Here is a 23,106-nt window from a genome sequence, read left to right on the forward strand (position 1 = left end):
CTTATTTTCCTCTAATCCTTCTTCAATGAAGCTACAACCTTGCAAAAGTTGAATTCTCAACGATTTCACCATACGGCAAAACGTCCTCAAGTCCATTTCTTTATATAAATATATTTCATTCGGATTTATTTTTGCTTCAAGTGCGTTCACAGATAAATCCATCAAGACGCTTGGAAACAAAACTGTTTCTTCCAAAACTGTTGCTGATTGCACGAAACGTTGAAGGACAGTTACGAAACATAGCCCGCTCTCAGTGTTGTGGTCGGGTCGGTTTTTTTCCGTTGACGCTTCCATATCCATGACAGTATTTTCCAGGACAGCTGGAGCTTGCATTAGAGTAAAATAAAACTCGCTTCGTAAGAGACACCGATTGCTTCGAGTATATTACCTACATCTCGTGCGATCAGGTATGCGTGACGTCACGTTCTCTCTTCAAACATTTTGCAAGAGGCTGCGATTGCGTCATACAGGGATCACATGACGTCTATCAACACCGTTCCGAGGTTTACTCATTGCTAAAAAACGTGAAAGCCTTATTCAACTCTATATTGAAGTAGAAAGACGAGGGTGTAAGACTGTTGCCAGACAATCTGGTAATTAAAATTATAATTTAAGTTACAGAAGCGTTACATTTTTTACAAGATGGCGGTATGACCACGATCACGTTTTCATTTTCAACGTTCAATATCAAGTCTAATAATTTCAGGTTTTAGGTCAAGAGTTTTTCCGCTTGAAGAAAAAAATGGAATTTTTATTCCACTGCGAAACGTGACAGAATGCATGAGAAGTAGATCGTAAGTTGGAAAGTTGGTCCACAATGTTGTTTTACCACAAGACTATTTAGTTGAAGTCTTTTAAAAGAGATGATAAAGGACGTTAATACTAAACAAATTATTGATTTTTGTGTTATAATATTTGGATGTAAGCAACGACATAAACTTTGTATCTATAGAAAAATCGAGAATCAAAAGCTTTGTAAAGAGAAATTGCTTTGAAACAAAGTTTCAAATCGTATGTCAATCTTATTGGTATCCCTATTCAATAAATTTTCCTATGTGCGTTCCTTTGTAAATTGGAAATTCGTGTTATATGTAATTTCCTCATTCACCATACTCGTAAGGTGATTTGTCACAAAAATGTCCGCTAAAATGTCTGTACACTCTCGATCCTCGACGATTCTGAGATCAGAAACTATCTTTAAAAATATTTTTAAAAAATACTGTCATGATGAACTTTCAAAAAGAATTTGTTCCGAAAAAGACAAAAGAGTTTATAGAAAAATAGCCCTCCGTGAGGTCATGTGCTTACTGGTATTGCATAGCAAACCTAGTTACATTGTGCATGTGACTGTGGAGTTGTTATCGGTAAACTTGTCCACGATATTGTCAATTAAATGGTGTCATTGTATTTAGAATCTATCAAAACAAGATGGCGCAGGGTTTGATGGTGTGGTAACGTTCGGGGTGAAACAGCGTATAGGATGGATGTGTTATTGGTACTTTGGAAATTAGTTTTAACTTGTAGTTTCGAGAAGCGCTAAGAAAAAAAATTGAATGCAGAAGAGATCCAAATGGTCAAACTCCGGCGTCTCATTTAACTAATCATCAGACACGGCCTTTGGATTTGTAGGCAGCAAAGACCCATTAGTTCCATTGAAAGTACCAACTCGATTATGAATTCAACCAACACGTTGTCTCGGCCACCCCTTGCTCGGGGATTTACAGCTCCTCATCAAGCGTAGGCAGGGAGGGGAAATTTGCAGGCCAGTTAAGAAATTTTGGACGAGTTTCTTTATAAATCTTATTTGAATCCAACTGTGGTTCAAAACTTTAAGTAGGGGAAGGAAAATCAAATGTATTCCGGTAGTTGTAGTCAAATAACATTATTGTGCGAATATAATCCAGAAATAATGATAATCTATACTTCAACACATAAAACGTTTATTAGAATGTTATTCAATCTTTACCTTACTAGAAAATTTCTTTCAAAGTTAAGATTTCCGCTATGATTCCGTTCCATGATAATGAACATTTACAATAATTGTAACAATTTGCTGAATTGTCTACAAGACTTGATGATAAGACATCATACTTCATAACTCAACAAAATATTGTACTTTTATAAATGGAATCTTAATCCAAATGCAACAAATTTTCTCATACCTCTCGATATATCAACTAGCTCTATGCTTTCAGTTGAATGATACTCCATAACTGGAACATGAACATCGACAAGAATTGGCAAGGATCTTGACCAAGCCCAATATTAACAAGGCCCTTTAATCTCGTCATTGAACAAATCCACAAGCTATTTGTTTTGAATCATATCATTTTCCATACCTCAAAATATTAAACTTTTATGAAATGTTATTTGATCAGTGTTGACCAAAAGAAGCATTTTTTTCAAATTTATAAACTCCTTTTGATTACAATCAACTACAAAAACCTCTAGAAGAATTGTGACACAATCTTTGTTGACTTGACAACAAGGATCTTACAACATGATGACATAATGTGTCCTGCCTTGTGCCAGTAAGCACAAAAATCATATCTCAGGAGGACGATAGAGAACTTGTAAGCAATGTCAGCAGATTAAAACAAGATTAAGACGACGATCCGCCTCCAGTCATATGCGTGCCATTACGCCCATTGCTTTTATTGCGACAAAGTTATTTCTCCGATTGTGTGAATTAGTTCAGTTCAGTTGAAGCACGGTACAGGTGACTGTTGCAAGTGAGACTACTGCTAGAACAACGTTGAGCTCTTCTGAGGACAGGAAGAAATTTCACTGGACAGACGCGTTTGATCACATAGATTATCACATACCGGAAAAATTTACTTTGTGTTCATCAGCAAGGAAAAGGGGCATCAGTTTTTTCTTGAACACGAGGGTACTTTTGATGATAAAGGCGACATGTTTACTTAGTCCCGATTCGTTAACAGTTGCGTAGCAACGAAGGGTTGTCTTTGAGATTCGGTGATATTTGCAAAAATGGCTCTCCGTTATGTCGAAGTGAACGAGGAATTTTTGAAGAACTAACGCGAGGCAGTGATAATGATACCTGCAAAAGAAGTACCGACTACTGTACCAGAATTTTCTAACAATAGGTGAAATGAAGAGAACTAGATAGCTGAAAACAGCTCCCAATGTAAATAATTTTAGCCACTGGAATGTGACGGTCAACATCGCTGGAAGCCGGCACTCGTCAACAAGTGCAAGAGAAAGTACAAGGGCATATTCCTACACGATTCTGACCCTGATGAAGCCTACTTTCTTTACTTACATCAATACACTTAGAAACATTTTTGTCGGGAAAACCGATTAGCCAAACTAAATAAAAATGGTTGGTTCGTCTTTTATCTAAGCACTAAGCAGGCCTTCAGAAAAAACAATGTTCGTGAACCGCGCGTAATTAAACTCAAGTGAAATAAAATAAATCTTTATTGACGTTAGGCCAATGCAATGATTCGCAGACTCATTCGTCAGAAATACCATTTTCTTATCAGATGTTGACCATGCTTTTATTTTCCTAAGTGAGTGGGAGTTGCCGGGCTTCAACTCTTTCGACAGTTGAACCACGCCTTCAGCTACGGTATCTTCCTGTTCACAAGAGAGATTTGCCTTAACAACCATTTATTGTGCCGTAGTCGAAACCTTTGTCATTTTCCTATTTCTTATCTAAATGAAGGATGGGCTTCTACTGCAGATGAACATGGTGGAGGATCACAGCAATCTTTGTCGTACTGTTGCCACTTCGGCGGAAAAGTTAGTAATCGCCTTATTTTTGGTATTTTTTTTAGGATCAGATCTTTGTTTCCTCTATCCAGTGAAGATTAGATTTCCCTTTGCATTCGTATCATAAGCCTGAAACGACTCGCAAGGTACCATTACAAAGGGGGTAAGTTTCTGAAAACTGTGGTGCTGCTTCGGTGGAAGAGTATAACAGGGTAATTTAGTAATATTGACTAAGTTGATAACGTGAATTGGCCACCGTAAAGAGTTTCAAAGCTGACGTTTCGAGCGTTAGCCCTTTGTCAGAGCTTTGAGCTTCGCTTAATACAGGTTAGAGAGAGAAATTATTGGAAATTTATCCTTTTCATCCTTACGGATGATATACGATGACGCTCGAGCATCATCCTTATCATGGTTAACGTGAAATGTCTCAAAGAGTTGTTGAAAAAGCATCTCTGCCGCAGTTGTGAGTTACTAACAGAAAACGGAATTTTTAGGGGAAAATTCATGACTATATTGGAATCGTTTACTTTGTGCAATAGCAGTTGCGAGCTAATGCAGCATTTAACTCCCTCGTCAGGTAAATAAAAAATAAAAAATTTAATCGAGCTTTCTTGTTAACTCCTCTGTGTTACTTGCACGCGGAACTAAGAAATCACAACGCCCAAAATGGAAAAAGAGTCAGATTTTCCTTGACTTGAGGTTAAATCGGAACTAGAACTTGACTTCGGTTTGAAATATACTCTTGCAAGGTATAACATTCATAAAAGTAATGCGCTCCGCTTCGTGTCGTGGTTTCCTACGCTTATCGAGTGTTCTCCCCACCTCCTGCGTGTTTACATCAGGCTATGTAAACACGGAAACCATTTTACATTTCTTCATTAACTTAAAGTTTACAAATAGGCATTTCATTTGCACATCATATCATGATAATGCTAAATTCTATTGTTCAGAGAGTTACGCTTGACGATACTTGACCACCTGACAGCAATACAAGATAACATTTCGGTTTCCTTCTTGAGGTGCCAGGTTGGAGGCTCATTATGTCACAGAACTAAACCATATTTTTCCGCAACTCAAGGAAAAAAAGGAACGCAGAGAGGCTACTTATAACATCAAGAAAGGTGTTGTTAGCCACCTCACCTAAATTTGCATACCGTGCATGGGTTTGAGTACTAGTGCGTGACAAATAAACAAAGATTTCGACATGAGGATATTAAGAACTCATTCCTCTAATTTGATGACGTCTTCGAGCACGATTAATTCCTTTTAATATTGCAGCGGCGCTATTGCCATGGAACAAATAGTTTATTATTAGCGTGGCTGTTGTAATACATCAGAAAGGAGGAAGTGGAAAGGAGAAGTCGCGGAACTGAAACACTGCGGGAACCTGATCATTGGCTTACTTATTCTACGGAGCTCAACTAATTTTCCTTCTTTTAATGTTAAATCCTTTTTTGTTTCATACATCACTTCTTTTGAAGCAGTATTAATCATTAAGGTAAGTCTCAGTTACTATTTTGCTTACGTTACCTCATATTTCCGTGTGAATTTTTTCTTCTGTTGTTCTGCTAAACTTTCACTCATCAACTTAATTTGAGTGTCAAAGTGATTAAGCATTAATTTTTGCTAATTGGGGACACTAAATAAAGTTATACTTAACAAAATATAACAATGTTGACGTTTCAGAGTTCATTCCATTTGTTGATCAGCGACGTGATGACGCGTTCATCGATTCCGAATATTCTCGGTTTAACAAAAGGATCTTAACGGATTAGAGGTCATAAAGTCACACGAGAACAGTTTGGTTAAATAATCACTTTCGGTGCACAATGAGTTTCTTTTGACATGTTTTGCTGACTGGAGCAATTTTTGATTACACAAAGCAGGATGTAGTGTGGCAAGGTGAGTGAACGGTTCGTGAAATATTTCTTCTCTGTTAAAACTCGTGAACAGCTGGAAACTGAGAAGAAGAAACAAGGTATCTTTGAATATTCACTAAACTGTAATGAACTTAACATTTCGATCGACGGATCAAGGACTTAATACATGAATGTCCGTCCGTCTGTTTCTCATGCTTGCTTAATTTGCGATATTTTCTCTCCTCTCATATAGGTTTCCCCTTGTATCTAACTGGAAAAAAAACTTCAATTTGGACGAGGGACTACTGGATGCTCATTAATTTCCGCAATAAGAAGAGAAAGGTAGTGAAAACGAAAGTTAAATAAGATATTTACAAAGTTATTACGGACTAATTAGGGATCAAACACATACATCTTTATGTCTATTTCCATTAGGTACTTATGAATATACAGAACGGCCATTTCTACCGGCGACCGCTTACATGAAATATGCAAGACATAGCCCCAAATTTGCATACTTTGCCAAAGTTTGCATAATGATTCTTTGTCGACATCAAGAGTGCAATGTTGTCCAACATATACATAAAAGAGATTTAAATACCATCGGACTGACTCACTACATCGCCATCTCACAGAAACTTAGATAGATACTACCAAGAATCGAATATCTTGTTCAAAAACCATAATCTTTAAGATCAATTCAACAGATTAGAGATAATAAAGTCACACAACGAGGCGTTCGGGTTTTTCCCGCGCAATGATTACTTTAAGTTTCCATCTGCGATATTCATTATCTTTCAGTTTTCTCTGACTGTTAGATCATAATTTTTACGAGAGATGTTATAAACATATAAACAGAAGAAAGGTTGGAGCAGCAGCCAACGTCACGTCATTTTATGCTATTGGCTTGTCGAATACATCAATGATGTAACGTAGATATTCACGGAGATTGAGATTACCAAAGAGGAATCTATGGAAAACTCCTCTTTGAAATTAGCTCATGTTTTGATCAACACTGATATAGAGCGATTGCATCATGGTTATTTCTTTCGATATGCATGTAAATGCAATCCTTCCATGAATACCGAAACTAGTTTTCCATTCGCTACGTCTACGCATCCCTTTGGATTTTATAATTTGGCGAAGAAAATGATTCCATAAATTCTCCAGATGAAAGTAGAAAAATGAAATTGAAAGTGACATCATTAATGAAACTCATTAGCTGTTGTGACAATATTTACCACACACCATAGTCACAAATTGAATGTCTGAAATATTTAGAAACAAGTGGTTATTTCAGTCTAAAAAAATTGAAACAAAAAGAAAGTAAAAGCGGTCGACGAGAGACAAATATAGAAAGTGGTTGAAAAATAACTAAATGGCTGCGAAAATAAAGGAATACATCCTGCATCATTCCAAAGAATGGAACATTGTGTCGGTAACAGTCTAGAGGAACCCTATAAGTCTGCATTCTGTTCTAAATGGTCATTACACATGCACGATCTAAAACATTCGATTTTCTTTTTTCACAATACTTGTGAAGTTTACACCGAACCGAGTTTTCAAGTAAGTCACAAAGAACAAAAACAAAATCAAGACAGAAACTAAAAGAATAACCGAGAGAGACCCTTTCAGCAGGAGTGGAGAACTCGATTAAATTCACTTTGAAAATGATTCATACACCATAATATTTGGTGAAAGTAGAGAAGGATCACATTAGCAGCTATACTCTAGCCTTGCTCTCGAATGAATTGCGTTACTAAAAGTAGACTAAATAAAACTTGACTTTCAGGAAAACAAGATGAGGACGATGCTCGAGCTGTTAAAAGAGGGTTACAAATTCGTTGAACTAATCAGACACCGATTTCCAAGAAAAGTTGATGCTGTCAGGATTCCACCTCGTCGTGGATTTTATCAGCGAAAAGAAGATAAAGAAGTTATGAATACGTTGAAACGCCTCTGCAAAAATGGTAATTCCTCGCGCGTGAAGACCCTGATTTTACATGGGCCAGCAGGACACGGTAAAGTGCACTGCGCGGCAAATCTGATGGATCAACTTTACACTAAACCTGTACGCTCGCGATTCTTCTGGAACAAACCATGGAATTTTCGAAACAGACCAACAATCCTGTGGACAATCAAAGCAACAAATAAAGCAACGATGCTCGAAAGTTTCTGTAGTCTTGCCAAAGAAATCGGTCTGACTGAACAGGCCAAGGTTGCAAATCAGGAACTACCACTTTTCAGCAGAACATCAGAAGGAAGACAATACCACATGAGTCTTCAAAATCAATGCCAAGAAAATGCCTACGACAAACCTTTGAAACAAATTTACGAAGAAGTTATGAAGACCCTGAGAAGGCAAGGTTCCTGGGTGCTATTGATAGAAGGTGTTAAAGAAGATAGGTCAAGTCAACAACAATTTTGGCCTGCGCCAGGTGATCCGAGCCTTGGAAATGGTCTGGTGATCATGACTACTGAAGATTCTAAGTTACTGCAAGAGGAAGGTGATGACTATCCATTGGCGAAGGTGTTCATCGGTAAAATGATGAAAGAAGATGCAGTTACATTTCTTGCGAAAAAAAGTGGTATCCCTTTAACTGATGCTGCATGCTTCGCAAATCTGGCACATTGCATTCCCCAAGATATAGCAAAGTGAGTTCTTTTACATAAAAAAAGGCTTAAGCTAAGGTGATCGAGTTGAGAACCTTGAAAGTTTCTTTATAATCTTCTCCACAATCAAGCATCAACTTATGAATCAACTAATCCGTAAAAATCATGAATTATCAATTCACGTTAGACGGTAACTCATCAGAGGCCATCCCTTTATAAACATCTTAAAGGTTGTAGATCTGTAATTTAATTTTTCTTATAACAGGTTAGGAGCTTTTATGAGGGAATACCAAGAAGAAACGAATAAAAAACTAACTTTTGGAAATTTACCAGTACCACCGGAAGAAGTCACATTCCCTCAGTATATGATAATGATGATGGAACTAACACGTGAAAATCAAACGCAGGTAAGCTTAAAATATTTTAGTTTATCTTGCAGTACGGAGAGGCGACAACCAGGTTCCAGAATTACGATGTTAGAGAGGTATACTTAGATTAATGGTTGAACCGGTCTGCCTTCTATATTTCGGTTAGGCAGTGTTCTAATCACTAACATCTTTGGTTCTCTCGTTTATCCTTAGCTGTTAAAATTCTTGGCCTGCTGTTCTGGTGAGAACTACTTGCCCCTTGAAATTCTAGATAGAGGTATTACAGGTCCATTGGAACGAGCAAATTTCAGAAAATTTGTCGAATGTTCTACGAGAGAGGAAATTAAAGTAGTAACCATACATCCAAGAGAACACACCATGCTCAGAGATATACTCAGTGGGCAAAGCCGAAGTGTTACTGGTTAGTTGCAAGCTAATATTAGCTCTGTCACATAATGTAAGCAACAGCTGTCAGAATATGCAAAGATGACTTGGAAACGTAATTTCTATTTGTGATGGCCGTAAAACCTAACGTCCATGATCTAAAGAAATAACGGAAGTTTCGTTAATAAAATAACGTTATATTTTTCAGCAAAGATAACCTAGAAGGCAATGAAAGCCGCTAATCTCGCCTGCATTTCAAAGGAACTTCGTTACCTTTCGCTTTTGTGAGTAAGGGTCCCTTGGAGTAAACAACTTCTAACTTCATTAACACTTTCGAGCGGACACGAGAATAAAGGCAATCACCGGATCTTTTTTTAGCGAAAATATTTCATATTTGGAATGATTATAGTGGGGCACATCCTCCTCAAAGAGATTATTCCCGATAGATTTTTAGATTCTAAATATAGATCACTCCCTCTATTTCCCTACGGTGCTGTATTGTTCTAACGTTCCAATTGTTCTACTCCTTTTGACAACGACTTTATAATTTCAAATTTTACTCAAGACTTGGTTTCCCACTCAGTCCTCTCTTGCTGTTCGTGAGTCGTATTTTCCTTTGTAGGAATATTTTACTCATTTATTTTTTCCCCTTCTTTATTTTCGTAGAAAAGACATGGACTTACGTATTGAACATTCCCTTCTTGCAAAACAAACCACGAAACATAAACACTCCTACTCTGTCGTGTCTCGATGTCTCTCACGTGATTAAATGCCTGAGCGAGGTATGCAAAGATGCTTTACAAAACAACAGGAATAAAGACTTCAAATTGATGCGCTTCGTTTTACCACATCTGAAAGAAGCTGTGAAGGTATGCACTAAAACAGCTGTTCTTGTAATGACTAACTACTGATCTGATCTGGCCGGAAGAAAAAAAAGCATAAAAAATTCGCATTTTTCAATCTTTTTCCAAAGTCTAAGGCTTAAAAGACAATGATCTCTAGATATGTGGTTGTGTTACTGGCAAAAAATCTTGGTATTTCCAGTCGTATACTTTTGGACGCAGATGTAAACTAGGTCAAGAAGAGCTGGGTTTTTTTCATGCACAAAAGTGACGTGAAGTGATCGGGGAAAAGTCGTCCAGCATCGCCGGCGCTTGTATGGCATCTATTCGTGACAATAATATGGTTGTGTAAAAAAATTAATGAGAGCATTGAACTCAGTGAAAGTGAGTTTAACCATTCGGTTGACTTGTCCTATGATGAACTTTTGAAATATGGAAACAGTCTGGAGACGAAAATGTTTGATACCGAATGATTAAGAAATATCATTATGGATTAAAGGCAAGACTTCTCCCCAAAGAAATACACTTTTTGTCACTCACCTAGTTCTGATGGTTTTTTGGGAATTTTTTACGCCTTAATTTCAGTTTTCGATCGGATTTCCAGTAAGCTTTGCCAACAAATACTTTACAACTGATAGATTTTGCTGCCGCTAAAGACTTTTCCGATTCAAATTTCGATAACCCATCTTCAGTTTTTGAACATTTACCGGGAAAAGGAAATGTAACGAAAACCACAAATGACACAATAAACCGCGTTTTTCAAGGAATTTGGCGTGTTACATTGCAAGGAAATGAAGAACAGGATTTTACTGTACAAACGTCTTCGTAGTTGTCTCCCGCTCGTGATGATATCCTATTTTTTAATAGTTCAAACAAAATTGTTAATATGGCCTCTTATGAGCCAGCTGTTTTGCTAATTAATATCTGCTATATTCGATCGGGGCGATTGTAGCAAATGCATAGCAAGGAAATCTTTTCTGAACTAACTTTAAATCGAATCAGGTGTGGTCTTGCGTGAACAAGGACAACTGCAGATGAGTGGGAGTGAATGATGCATTTAATGTGTAAATCACATTGAAAAACAAGTTTTTTTCCTTAAAGCTCAAGGAAAAGTTGAAACTAGAAGGAGAATTCGACCCCCTCGTCATGGCTAATGGACATGCCTGTCTTGGGGAAGGTTTGCTCATCTTTGGAAGGCCTGAAGAAGCAAGGGAGAACCTCGAGATTGCTCTAGACCTCTTCAAGAACTATGAAGGCCAAGAGAATGTGCAACTTGACCTGGCTAACGTGTGGCACTTCCTGGGAGAAGCCCACAGCAACAGGTATAAGTTGAATCCTCATATTCTGCGGACAACCAGTTAAGGCATAGTTTCAACATCGAAATCACAAATTTAACAATCATATTTCCATTAAAATTGATAATTATTTTACGAACATATTTTGCATAATTACATCATTTTTGGAAAATGCCCGTTGTTTTGCTTTCATTTTAAATTTTAAAAATCCAGTTAACTTCATTTTGATACGAAAAGAGAATTTCTCCTCCAAACCACCTCTAATAAGCAGTATCCACGTCTAAAAAAGCAACTAAGTTTTGAGAGCTTGGGCAGTAAGGATACGTTATCGTTTAGAATGTTAGTTGCATTTCGACCGAGGGTTCGAATTAAAGTTACAGATTCTTGCTATATCATAAGTCTTATGGGTTAATTTATGAATTTATAGTCACCTCGCGAGCCCGTCGGATAGAAAAAAGTATTTAGAAATAGCCTTGCAAGAGAAAAAGCGGTTCTACAAAGGAGAGGATCACCCACAGATTGCTTTGACTCTACGAAGTCTTGGAAATGTATTGAACGAACTGGGAATACATACTAAAGCTATGTAAGTATCGAAGAAAGTTAATTATAGCCCTTCGGTAAGTTATTTTCAAAATTAATTTTCAAAAGATCCAGCGACTCAATTTTAAGAAAATAACGAGAAATTTGAAAAAGCAGTCAAACCGGGGTGTTACTCTCGACTGAATGCCCAAAACAAGCCACTAGACAAAGCACCACTTACGCTAAAGTTACCTATGCTAACGTCAAAAATTCCACAAAGTTTCATTAGACAACCGGATCTACAATCTTTACACGTTCATAATAAAATGATCATGACGCGAAATTTCGATCCAGCTTTATCCAAAACTTCAACGACAACAAATGATAACCGCGAAAAAATGTAAGCAATGTTTAAAATCAGAATAATGTTCCCGGTACCTAAATCTTTTTTCTCTTCAAAGCAGTAAAACGCCAGACTGAGGATTTCCTTCTGACACTGCAGCTCAGGAAACATCACTATCAAAAACTCAAATTCTTTGAACAGAAATCAAAGAAACTCACTCTTGACAGTAATTGCCTTGTTCACCAACTTCAGTTAGCCTCAATGAAAATCTAAAACTTGATCAATTCTAGAGAGAAAATCTCTTCTCCTTCCTGTTGAAATATTTTATAGCATGTGCTTGTGTGGATAGAATGTATAGCTTGTGATGAAAAGCAAGGCACCAAGAAAACCACTGGCTTGTCAATAACCACAATAAATATTTCCCAAATTTTTACTTTCAGTATTCAGGAAGATACTTTAGACTTTGGAGGGTTCAGACAGGAAGCGAAATATTGCTTCTGCTTAATTTACTTCAAAAATCACATTCGCAGCAAACTCGATATATTCTCACAAAAGTTTACGAACGACTTTAGACTGCCAGAAAGTTTGAGGCCTTGAGCGAAGCAAGCCGGCGGGAGATCTGTGAGGGGTTTAACATCGATGATCAGATTAAGTTTTAGATTAATATGCGAGGGTAATTCTTTCTAATGTATTAAAAAAATTCACTTTTGTCTCAGTAACTTAATCCAAAGAGCCCTGAAGATCTATGTCGGTAAAGAAAACTTCAAACAGGAATATGGTTACACCCTGAGTGCATTGGGATCTTCGTACCGCTACCTCGGTCAGTATGCTGAAGCAGAAGACTACTTAAAGATGGCACTCAAAATCTTTCAATCCGTCGAATCACCAAGCGAACTGAGGGTAATGTTATACTTAGAGGTCACAGCGATAATTTTCCCTTTACGTTCTAGTTGAAGCTTGTTTTCAGCCTCGTCACAATATCCCTTCCCTAACATTATTACTTATTGGGCTCCAGTCTAATAGTTAATTTGAGAGTGCGGTATTGGACCTTGTTGATCTATATGTCTGCAGATAGCATTCATAATATCATCCTGTAGCTCATATGCACCGGATCTTATAGCATTCATGAACCAGTGGAGCAGAATTCTGCTTGGAAACTCTTGCAAAGACTCCGTGTTTCATTTCATTCTTGAAGCCCCAAAGGTTACTCCGGATATCCAATTACACGCTGTGACTTTTTGTTAAACAGGGACACAAAACTAGATTAAGCTTAAATATTATATTTTTACACTAGATAATTATGTCTTCAAGCTTCACGTTTTGGGAAACTAAACGGATCTCGACTTACAGACGGATGATGAATTGTTATTCCAACATAAATTGTTGTGAGTGGGGATTATTCCCATTCACGACATGAGTTATGTTATCTAAGATGTGAGATAGTTGTCTGCACTAATCCTCTATAATAATACTGATTTTACCAATATATAAACTTTCTGGCAACACCACAATGCTCTTAGTTTGATTCCGATGCTATGGTGGCATGCCTTCAATGTTCCAGGATAAATGGCTTTTTGCCATCATTGTTCTTGTATTTGTTATGAAATTCCTTCATACTGTCATCCAAGGCCCCTTTGTTTCCAGCAAAGTAAGCTGTAGTTGCATTTTGGAAGAGTGACAATTGTTTATGCAAAACTTTCACCTGTTGAGGAAGTAGATAAAAGAAACAGATGGCAAAACTGATCCAACTTCTACTCGGGCGCATTGCGTGGAATAAACGTTTAAGGTGTCTACATGCAACGTCTAATAGGGCACTCCTCACAACAATTGTCTGCTCATATTAATGAAACATTGATACTTAAAACCTACGATGAGTTCTCATAGATATCTATGTCACTAACCCAAGATACCTCTCCCCCCCTCCAAGCAAGACTAACATTTCATCTTGGATATAGTCACATCAGTTTTAAACAGCTAATATAAATTGCACGCTCACACAAAATAAACAGTTCTGGCTTAGACTTCGCAATGTATTTGTGACCTCAAACAAGATATCATATATAATGTCTTTCTTTAGGATTTTCCACTTTTTAAATGCCCAAAATTTGTCATCATAATTTCGCTAAAAGTTATGTCTGTTGATTATTGAAAATTTCTGTTAAAATACCGTAATCAGATGAAAATAAGTGGCATCGTCGAGGAAATTCAGATTTTCTAAGTGCTTCGGTCGAAACCCCGCATGAATGCTCAAATGCTTTTATTTTCAAAAGGGAATTCTATAATTTTTTTTCATTTCCACCCGAGTAAAGCCCATAGCGGTAGTGTAAAAGATAACATTTCGCCATGATTACTGCAAGTGGGTCACATGAGACGTGAACTGCAAAAATACCTTGTTTTCTTCTAAAAATCTGAGTTTGATCGCTAAATCACTCCGAAGTCGATCAAATTTGTCTTTTTGGACATCATACTTCTGCTTTGCCACTTCAGCTTTATGAACTGTCGCTGCTGTTCTTGGTCCAACTTGGATGGATTCTAGGTCTGTCCTGTAAGCATCATATTCTATTCTGGCGGATTCATAAGCTTTCACTGTCATGATGGAATCCTCTATGGTCTTGTGCACCAGAGTCGTCAAGTTAGATGTAAAAAGCTTAAGTGCCCCAAGAAGAACTTCTCCATTCTTAACCAGTAATCTTTGGTACTCAGCATTGTAGTTAAAGTCAGCCTGAAGTTCTGGAGATTTTACCCCTAAATCTGCAAAGGCATCGGCAAGACCTCTTTGACTTTGAACCATATTCTGTAAATGGTTCGTCATCTGTTTTGCCAGTTTCAGAACATTAACATACTTTACTTGGGTTTCTTTTAACAGAAGGATCTGTCCTTCAAGTTCTTTGTCCACGGTCCTTGTGCCTTTACCAAAACGTTCAGAAAGATACTGCCTGGTAAATTTATAGGTTGAAATACTCCATTTCTTTAAGTGCTCTATTTTCTGAGACGCATTTGCTCGAATTAGAACTTGGGAAGTGGGATGACTACCTGAAGTCGTACCTTCAGATGACTGCCAAGGCGTTGGTGATGTGGCGGGCCCTGCTGAGATTTGGTCAGTGATAAACGTTAAAGATTTAAGCAAACAGCTACAGCTTTAAGGCTCGACTTTAGGTAAAGCGAACTATAAAATATTTGTTGCGTCAATATCTCTGAGGAGATGCACTACCTCAGATGGCGTTTTGTCCCTCAGTTGGTTATCAGTACAAGAACAAAGACACAAACCTACTGAGACTAGCAAAAAAAGCTTTGTATATCCCGTTTTGGCCTGAGTTTATGCGCTTAGACGTACAAAAGCCACCCAGCAACTTAAGATCTTCCGGTGGTGCTCAAGTACAAATCCCAGCAATGACAAATATATTTCAAGATCATGCTGTGACTCTTTTGAATAAGCTCTTCTTGAGACATTTTTTAAACACAGCAAACCATGGCGTTTTTAGCAGAGGTTAAGCGCTTCCTACTTAGCCAAACTAATGCCGTTAGAACATGCTAACTTGAACCTCCTCAACTAGTTCCTTCCAATTTTTATGATTGATGTAATATATAGCATTTAACTATCATTTTTTTTTTGCTATCGTTATCCTTCCTTTATTGTATATCAATCGGTAGGTGTAGAGCTACTCTCTAGAGATAATACCGGTAAGCATGTCCTAGACAGGGAATTGGCTCTGGCCTCAATAGCTCAGTGATTTGTTGCCCACGTACAAAGGATCTCCATTTGTTTTCTTCCCAACGAAATGGGGAAAACTTTACGACTAATGGAGTTTGAAGACTTTCATAGACGATAATTACTGCTAAGTGGGCGTATTCCCTATGTTTACTTCATGGCCTATATGTCGTAATTAAACGCCTCTGGATCCGCCTCTAAATATGTGGTTGAATGTACCAAAAAACCGATGGATACGATGTTGACACAGTAGCTGCCGATTAATTTGCTCTAGTTTTCAAATGTGCATGTCAACGGAGCCCGGTTAATTTTCAAAGGTAAACTTGTTTGAAATATTGAGCGTTGGAACATCTTTTCCGAGATCGTACGACCAAGAAATCTTGACTCACAGAATGATACTAGTTTTTCTTATTCATCAATGTAAAACGTGCCTCCAACATTAGTAGAAAAACCGCTCTTCGATAAAGACGTTGATTTAGATCTCATAAGATAGAATAAATAACTTATTATGTTTCTCATTATTAGCCCCCTAAAACTTCATATTTTCATATCTTTTCACTGGTTGATCTCCGGTTGCAACAGCTTACCTCGAGAGGCTTTGTTGGTATCCTTCATTGATATCATCCTAAAAACACGGACTAGTTTCCTTCACCAAGCTACGAAATTAAGAATCACAGACACGCAGTGAATGTGACTAAGTGAGCGGCTAGAACAAGCATGGGCACCGGTACCCGCAATTACCTGTAGCACATTCCGTAATAGAATGGCAAGTCTATTCGAAAAGGAGTTGTCAACTCCCACGGGTCCACGGGTACAAGTACAGTGGCTCAGCTTAAGAAAATTTAATGTAAGAGTTGCAACTTAGTCATGATGTAAATTATGGTGGGAAAGAATGACCATGATCGAAACGAAACTTTAGTAAATAGCCTCGCGTGTACAAATTTTACAATATGAACAGGGACAAATAAATTGAAAAAGAGAATGGAGAACCTATTTATCAACATAGAAAACAATTCACGAATATTTCAAACAAGACTCGTAATACACAAACTGAACTCTATATCATGTTTTCCACGAGAATTGTGAAGTTTGTTTTTCATGTTTGTTAAAATAAATTTGAACCGAGCTTTTGAAGTATGCTTTTAGTAAACAAGTATTGTCTTGTCTAATTTTTCTCACCGCAGTCGTTTGGAGGGCAAGAAACCTGTATCCAGAAGAAATCTCTATTGCGAGAGAACTTGCAATATTTTTTTCATGTATCTATCGAAGAAAATTTTGAACACGCAACCTATGGGTGATATCAGAATAAAATGGCATTAAGTGATAAGTATAACGAGAAGAGAAAAAAAATCTTGAGAGTGTTATGTCAACGGCCACCTTTAACCACCTGGTTTATTTTCATTAGGTTGTTCTAATTCACTGTTGTGAATGCCAAACGCAATCGGTAAGGATATATCTAACTGACTGCAATTATCTGGCCTGAACAAACTAAATGGTCTCAACCTAAAAAACCTTACCTTTCAGATTGGCGCGACACTCAGCCGTTTGGCCTCTGTGCAAAGAAATATGGACAAATTAGATGAAAGCATTGCTTCCTTGGATATGGCACTTAAAAAGTTTGGATACAACGACATATACAGTGCTGTTATTTTATCAAAGCTGAGCGTGGTGTACCGCTACAAGGCGGATTTTAAAAGAAGTCTCCAGTTTGCGTTGAGAGCTAAAAAAATTGCAGATGATCAATATGGCACAAAAAGTCATCCCGGTAAGTTATTGTTAATCCTCATCGTATTCTCCACAATGTTATCGTTTTGTTATTAATAAAACGAAGAGGTTGAACTATTCATTACATTAGCTACGTTAATCCTTGAGAACTTTTGAACTCGAGAGGATCTTTTTTCGTTACAGCTAGAGCTACAGCATTGTTAAATCTTGGACATGCGCTGAGTGATGTGGGAGATGTAGACGATGCAGTGAGAAGTCTTACAGAGGCCTTAGATATCAACAAGAAAATCCACGGCAGTATCCATCGCATTGTGGCCGCCAACTATAATTATTTATCGTATGGCTACCTACAGATGGGAATGATTCAACAAGCCAAGAAAGAGCTACTACACGCTATAAAGGTCATGCACCATTACTCTCGCTCTCACCCAGGTAATAAGCGACATTGTTACTTTCAATGGCAGAAACAGCTCGAAACTTACTCTCGAATCGTAGAAATGGATTAAGTTTAGGGCCTCTTTCGTACTTTAAGATGACGAGTAAGAGGACATTTTTTTTTTCTTTTATAACGACCCGTCTCATTCTAACGGCTTTTTTGTGTAAACGATCATTAATAAAATTGACTAGAGAGGGGTCTCCCTTGGACCAGGATTAGATTCGACTAAGATAGGAAGCTAAATCGAGGACATGTAAGGAAGCCCTTAGGATCCAGTGCAATTGTTTTTGTCTCCGGTGCAATTGTTTTTGTTACAAATTAAAATCAGGGTCTTCTTACCGGCAAAACACCACGATAGCGAGAGATTCCCCAACGATTGTAATAATTTCGATCAATGCATAGTAGACCCCAAAATCAAAGATGACGTATTAACGCTTACAGCTGTTTTTTTTCCTTTAAGAGAGAGCTAATTCTCAAAAGAGGCTGAGCAAGGTCTGCTTAATCCTCGGGGAAACCGTCAAAAGCGCAGATTTAGCTGACAGTGCTCTCCAAATCTACAAACAAACGCATGGAGATACCATGGAACATAGAGAGGTAAGCCAAAAGACACTGCATAGTTGGTGAGTTAGATTTTTATGATAGGTACAAGTACACTGGCCTGTGAATTTTCCTTTTTGTTTGGAAGGAGCCCTTTTCAGGAGTACTGAAGTTAAGGAGTCACAACTTTTGCTCATGTCTAGGTATATTAAATACGAAAACTTATCTTACAGTATACATAGTCTGCCTATCGAACAATTTGTTGATTTCTCTTGAATTTTCTGCCGGGTAAAGGACCCTTATCAGCTATTGTTTTTTCTATATAACTTGATCAATTTAACAAATAAGTTTCACGTTGCCGTGCCTCTGTTCAGTGATAGATCACAGCTGACGTTCATAATGTGGTACGAACAAAACAGTGGCAAACAAGGCAAAGCCGACTGTGTCACTAATGTTACCGCCACATTTTGACGTCTCTTAGTGAACTGTTCCTGTACAAACCCGCGGCAATATGGAATCTATTGGTTTTACATGACAGAAAGCAAACTGTTGAAAATGGTGAGGTCATCTATGTGTCTGTCCTCCTGCGTGCCTAATTCAGGTTATCAACAGTAATGAAGGGAACACCTAACCCCTTTCCCCAACTATCCAGGGCTTCTACTTGCAAGGACGAAATTTGTTTCCGATAGATTAGCAGGTAACTATATGCTTTTTTTCTTCGTAGGGTAACAACATAAAGATAAAAATTATCATGACTTTATGTTGACAATCAGTAGGCGACACTACAATTCTATTGTATTGTCTATTTTAGGTGCGGAGGGGTGCAGTTCGGGTGGCTTACGCTTGCTCTAAGCTTGGTTTGTCTGACATGGCTAAAGAATATCTCAAAGAGGTAGAACTTGGTTTTCCCATGGGCCAAGAAATTAGGTCACACCCCGAATTTGCCGCACTTCTCCGGAAGAAAACCGAAATTACTTTAGATAGCTTCGAATTCAACTGGTCTTTGAACGAGGTGGGCGTACAAGAAATACTTTCACAGGCAAACAAGGATTTACTCCAAGCAGAAGAAATTTTGAGCTATCCATTTCGATGTAAACAACAAATCGCATTAACAAAGAAGGAAAAAGCGCGGTTAAGCATACTAATGGAAAACTACGGCAACGCGTATAACGACATTCTTTCAGCTCTAAACATTCTCCCGCGGTATTGCGATTATTTGAAGGCAGATTTTTCGTTGATAAGGAGTGATGCTGAAAGAGGCCTAAATCTGGTTAATAGATCAAAGGTGTCTTTGCAAACAGCTGAAAATATTTATCGAAATATTTTTGGTGACGACCATCCAATGGTTGCAGTCACTTTGCAAAAGCAGTGTTCTCTACATTTGGATTTCGAGCACAAAAGTAACACTGGCAAGAACAAAGCCCATAAATATTTTGAAGCAAGTCGCCAAGCTTGTGAAGTCCTTAAAAGTAACTTGGAGCGGCAGCTTGCCGGTATCGAAACAGATTTTCTCAGAAACTTCAGTTTTGACCAACACCCTATTCTTAAACGACAGAAGTTGCTTCGTAAAAGGTTAACGCGCAATCAAGGTGCTTGGTGAGCTGAGTAAAGACACTCCACCAAAGAAAAAGAAGACAAGAACATTTCAACAACAGTTTACAGCAGTTTATAGAGCCTGAAAACGATTCCCTTTCTATTCACCAATTATTGATGTAACGATAGTTCTGCTCTTTCGTTTATTTCATCAATGAAACGACTATTAGGGCCACTTTCTCATGTCATGGCTGCCTCACATTACGCTTTTATGTCCAGTGGTAAAGATGAACCCAACTTGCAAAAATTTTTAGGGGAGGCGGCAGGTTGTTTTATCATAGATTTCATTCCAATAGAATATACTCTTTTTGAACACTTATAAATTGAGAAATCACGATAATCGTGAATTCTTGTGAGTGGTGGAAAAGAGGTGGGAAGGGTGGAGGCAAGACAGTCTCCTGGTTATGAGGAATAAACATTACGTAAAATCACACGTCGTTTCTCTACTCCCATGAACAGCCAATCGTTACTAACCACTTTAACTAACGATCTTCATCACTGTGTGCTACTATTGATGGACGGTTTCATCTAGAAACGTCTTTAAAGTACAAGATGAAATATTTTGTTTTCTATAATATATTGTTAAATGCTCTCTGACCAGTTGCTGTAAGTTAACTGGTTATGTCAACAACTACTTAATTTTACTTAATTATACTTTTTGACCCTTCTAGGAGTTTTTAGACTTTCCAGGGTTTCTAGTTAGACTAGTGTTATCCTTGAATCGAGATAAGTCACGAGGTATAGCTTTTTATGTAAAAAAAAAGTGTGAAGAGTATCTTTGCGGAAACGAATCTATTTTGATATTCGTTTTTAAGTTGCATGCTTATGGAGCAAGTTATTGTTATTAATTAGGAAAAGTGAATCCGTTCCTCATTTAATCCTTTCACTCCCAAGATATCATTTGAAATTCTCGCTACTGGCTGCTATGCAATTCTTTTGATGTTCCTTCAGAGAATTTGGTATTGGATCAACTTATAATCCCCTAATTGTAATTTTGGTCTATTCTCATTACTTGTCTCCTTGATATTGTATCAATATTGTAAGGAGAGATTCTGTCTTGGTCACTCATGGAAGTGAATTTGTCATAACTTACACTAGATCAGAAATTCAAGTAATGCAATGAGGGTACTAGCCCTTTACTAGTGTCAAAAATTTCCATGAACAGTGGCTACTGGAGAAGAATTAGTCTTTAACCCTTTACCCCCCTAGGGAAGATAGTAAGTACAGATATCCTCTTCCCTAAGGGCAACTAGCTCAAAAGTAAGTGATCTGGGGGGCCCTCCGAAAAAGTTTTCTACAGCAATAACTAAGCTCTACAGAAGCACACAATGGAGACAAAAGTTGTAAGAGAATCAATGAATTCTTTAATTCTTGGTCCCTCCCAGGCCAACCTATTGTACAAATCTCATGACCTCTGTCCTAGTTTCATCAATCAATTTTTCAAGCTTCAAGCTTTTCCTGCAATTATGTACTTCTTCTTAAAGCTGGAAATTAACAATGTTCCTGTAAATTAAGTTTACATAACAACCTTCCAATTTGTGAAAATCACACAAATCCCAAGCTTTATCCAGGGTTATGCTGTAAATAAAATACACTTTTAAAGCAAATTGGGATTTTGCCCTAGTTCTTTTTATTTTTTTGTTACTTTTTAAATACATTTGTATAAATAATGTTCCCCCAACTCTCCCCAAAACTTTTAGAACGGACGCAAACTCTTTAGAATGATCAAGCTTTACCTGATTATTGAAAATTTTTACATCTTGGATTACAAAGTTATCACAGAGGTTTTTTGGGTACCTTGACCTGTTAACACCTAGAAAGAAGTGCACATACATAACACACACAATAAGCCAGGTCAAAATGTTCTGTGGTCGACAATCTAGTCACCTACAATGAAATAGCTGCCAACTTCACACATGTCAGACTTCTGTTCAGGAAAAGATTTGGCCTCTGCTGCTTATTACTATTGCTAGCTTGCCTGCCACTCAAAATTTCGACTGAAATTATACTTACATACATGTGGGATTAGGTTACATGAGCAGACCTGCACTATTGAAAGAGATCAATGAATTATAACTCAATGAAACATTGACAAATAAAATAAATGAACAGAAATGACAAAAATTAAACTAAAAGCAGACAGTACTGTTTCAGCCTTCTGGGCCTGGTCAGTGCAGTGATCTTCAATTAAGTGCTTAATTTGGACATAAAACCAAAACTTGGTATAGTGAAATATTATTAGTTTTCTTTTAATATTCTTATTCCAGCTGATGTATATTATTTGAATCAAAGTCTTATTAGCATGTTAAAATCACCTAGGGACAAGGCATACACTTGCCAAAATTGCTTTGCATCAAGTACATCATTACCATCTTCAGGTATTTCTAATTTACTTGTGAAAATCACACAAATCATAAGCTATATATGGCATACAATCAGCAGCAAATTATTAGAAAGGAATGCAGTAATCTTTAATGATAAGATTACTTAGTAGCTAAATAACAAATAGCCCAGTCAAAATGTGCTGGTAGCCAGGGATTTGGCCGTCTACAACAAAATATCTGTTAGGCTTCTAGTCTGGAAGAGGTTTGGCCTCTAACTCCTATTACTATAGCCAGCTTGCCTACTTATCAAAAACATTTTGACTGGGCTGAAAAAATGTTTGAGAGAAAAATGGTCATAACAAGCCAACTTACTGCAAAATAAGAAACATAAAAGTAACACTTCAAACTGATACAGAATATAAGGCTTGCAGGGTTTGGCTCTCAATAACATTGGTTAAACTAGCCAATGTTGAGTTTAACTGCTCATTCAAAATGGGCTGACAGCCTGCAATTTGGCTGCTTACAATGAAGTAACTTCCACTGACTTCACACCTTTCAGACTGCTTTTCAGGAAGAGGTTTGGCCTCTGCTGCCTATAGTTACTACAGCCAACTTGTCTACCACTAAAAAACATTTTTACTGGTCTGTACAAGTGTTACTAGCATATAAAAAGCACCTTCAGGTAGATTAGAGCAAAGCAGACTTTGTACCAAAATGTTTTGCATTAAGTAAATCATAACCCTTTTCAGGTATTTCTAGTTTACTTGTGAAAATCCCTCAAATCACAAGCTATATTACATCATACATTCAAGTTCAGGTAGGCA

At 37.5% G+C, this 23,106-nt stretch overlaps 3 protein-coding genes across 6 annotated transcripts in view; 1 reads left to right on the forward strand and 2 right to left on the reverse strand.

The window, feature by feature from the left end:
- LOC113680358 (uncharacterized) overlaps nucleotides 1-382 on the reverse strand; it is a 1,020-nt gene extending 638 nt beyond the window's left edge. Inside the window, exon 1 of the mRNA XM_027197382.2 lies at nucleotides 1-382. This exon is cut by the window's left edge and continues 638 nt beyond it. Within this exon, the coding sequence (XP_027053183.2) occupies nucleotides 1-333 (333 nt within the window). The 5' untranslated portion in view covers nucleotides 334-382.
- Nucleotides 383-4,894: 4,512 nt separating this feature from the next.
- On the forward strand, nucleotides 4,895-21,566 carry LOC113680392 (uncharacterized). Of its 3 annotated transcripts, XM_089192066.1 has the most exons (14): nucleotides 4,931-5,233; nucleotides 5,422-5,637; nucleotides 5,848-5,936; nucleotides 7,387-8,249; nucleotides 8,473-8,614; nucleotides 8,789-8,996; nucleotides 9,626-9,828; nucleotides 10,903-11,123; nucleotides 11,524-11,679; nucleotides 12,675-12,858; nucleotides 17,192-17,432; nucleotides 17,576-17,824; nucleotides 18,289-18,422; nucleotides 19,177-21,566. In XM_089192066.1, exons 3-14 carry the CDS (start codon nucleotides 5,904-5,906, stop codon nucleotides 19,963-19,965), a joined length of 3,423 nt encoding a protein of 1,140 aa, XP_089048192.1. In that variant the 5' UTR covers nucleotides 4,931-5,233; nucleotides 5,422-5,637; nucleotides 5,848-5,903; the 3' UTR covers nucleotides 19,966-21,566. The 3 variants fall into 3 exon arrangements, with proteins under 3 accessions (XP_089048193.1, XP_089048192.1, XP_089048194.1); XM_089192067.1 differs by lacking the exon at nucleotides 5,422-5,637 and having other exon boundaries at nucleotides 4,895-5,233; XM_089192068.1 differs by lacking the exon at nucleotides 4,931-5,233 and having other exon boundaries at nucleotides 5,528-5,713.
- Nucleotides 13,374-16,426, reverse strand: LOC113680391 (arfaptin-2). Of its 2 annotated transcripts, none has more exons than XM_027197420.2 (3): nucleotides 16,255-16,426; nucleotides 14,348-15,045; nucleotides 13,374-13,660 (listed from the first exon to the last, which is right to left on the reverse strand). In XM_027197420.2, exons 1-3 carry the CDS (start codon nucleotides 16,289-16,291, stop codon nucleotides 13,508-13,510), a joined length of 888 nt encoding a protein of 295 aa, XP_027053221.2. In that variant the 5' UTR covers nucleotides 16,292-16,426; the 3' UTR covers nucleotides 13,374-13,507. The 2 variants fall into 2 exon arrangements, with proteins under 2 accessions (XP_027053221.2, XP_027053222.2); XM_027197421.2 differs by having other exon boundaries at nucleotides 14,348-15,042; nucleotides 16,255-16,425.
- Nucleotides 21,567-23,106: the final 1,540 nt, after the last annotated feature.

The sequence above is a fragment of the Pocillopora damicornis genome, chromosome 13 (genome assembly GCF_964200805.1).
Source record: "Pocillopora damicornis chromosome 13, jaPocDami1.2, whole genome shotgun sequence".
In the NCBI taxonomy this organism is placed as follows: Eukaryota; Metazoa; Cnidaria; class Anthozoa; order Scleractinia; family Pocilloporidae; genus Pocillopora; species Pocillopora damicornis.

Excerpts from the sequence above, each read along its gene's own strand:
- LOC113680392 (XM_089192067.1), top strand. The coding sequence starts at position 5,904 with ATGCTCATTAATTTCCGCAATAAGAAGAGAAAG. Across the intron at positions 17,825-18,288 it reads TTACTCTCGCTCTCACCCAG|AGAGAGCTAATTCTCAAAAG; the intron begins GTAATAAGCGAC and ends TTTTCCTTTAAG. Across the intron at positions 18,423-19,176 it reads ATACCATGGAACATAGAGAG|GTGCGGAGGGGTGCAGTTCG; the intron begins GTAAGCCAAAAG and ends TGTCTATTTTAG.
- LOC113680391 (XM_027197420.2), bottom strand. The coding sequence starts at position 16,291 with ATGATATCAATGAAGGATACCAACAAAGCCTCTCGAG. Across the intron at positions 15,046-16,254 it reads TACCAACAAAGCCTCTCGAG|CAGGGCCCGCCACATCACCA; the intron begins GTAAGCTGTTGC and ends ACCAAATCTCAG. Across the intron at positions 13,661-14,347 it reads GATTTTTAGAAGAAAACAAG|GTGAAAGTTTTGCATAAACA; the intron begins GTATTTTTGCAG and ends CTTCCTCAACAG.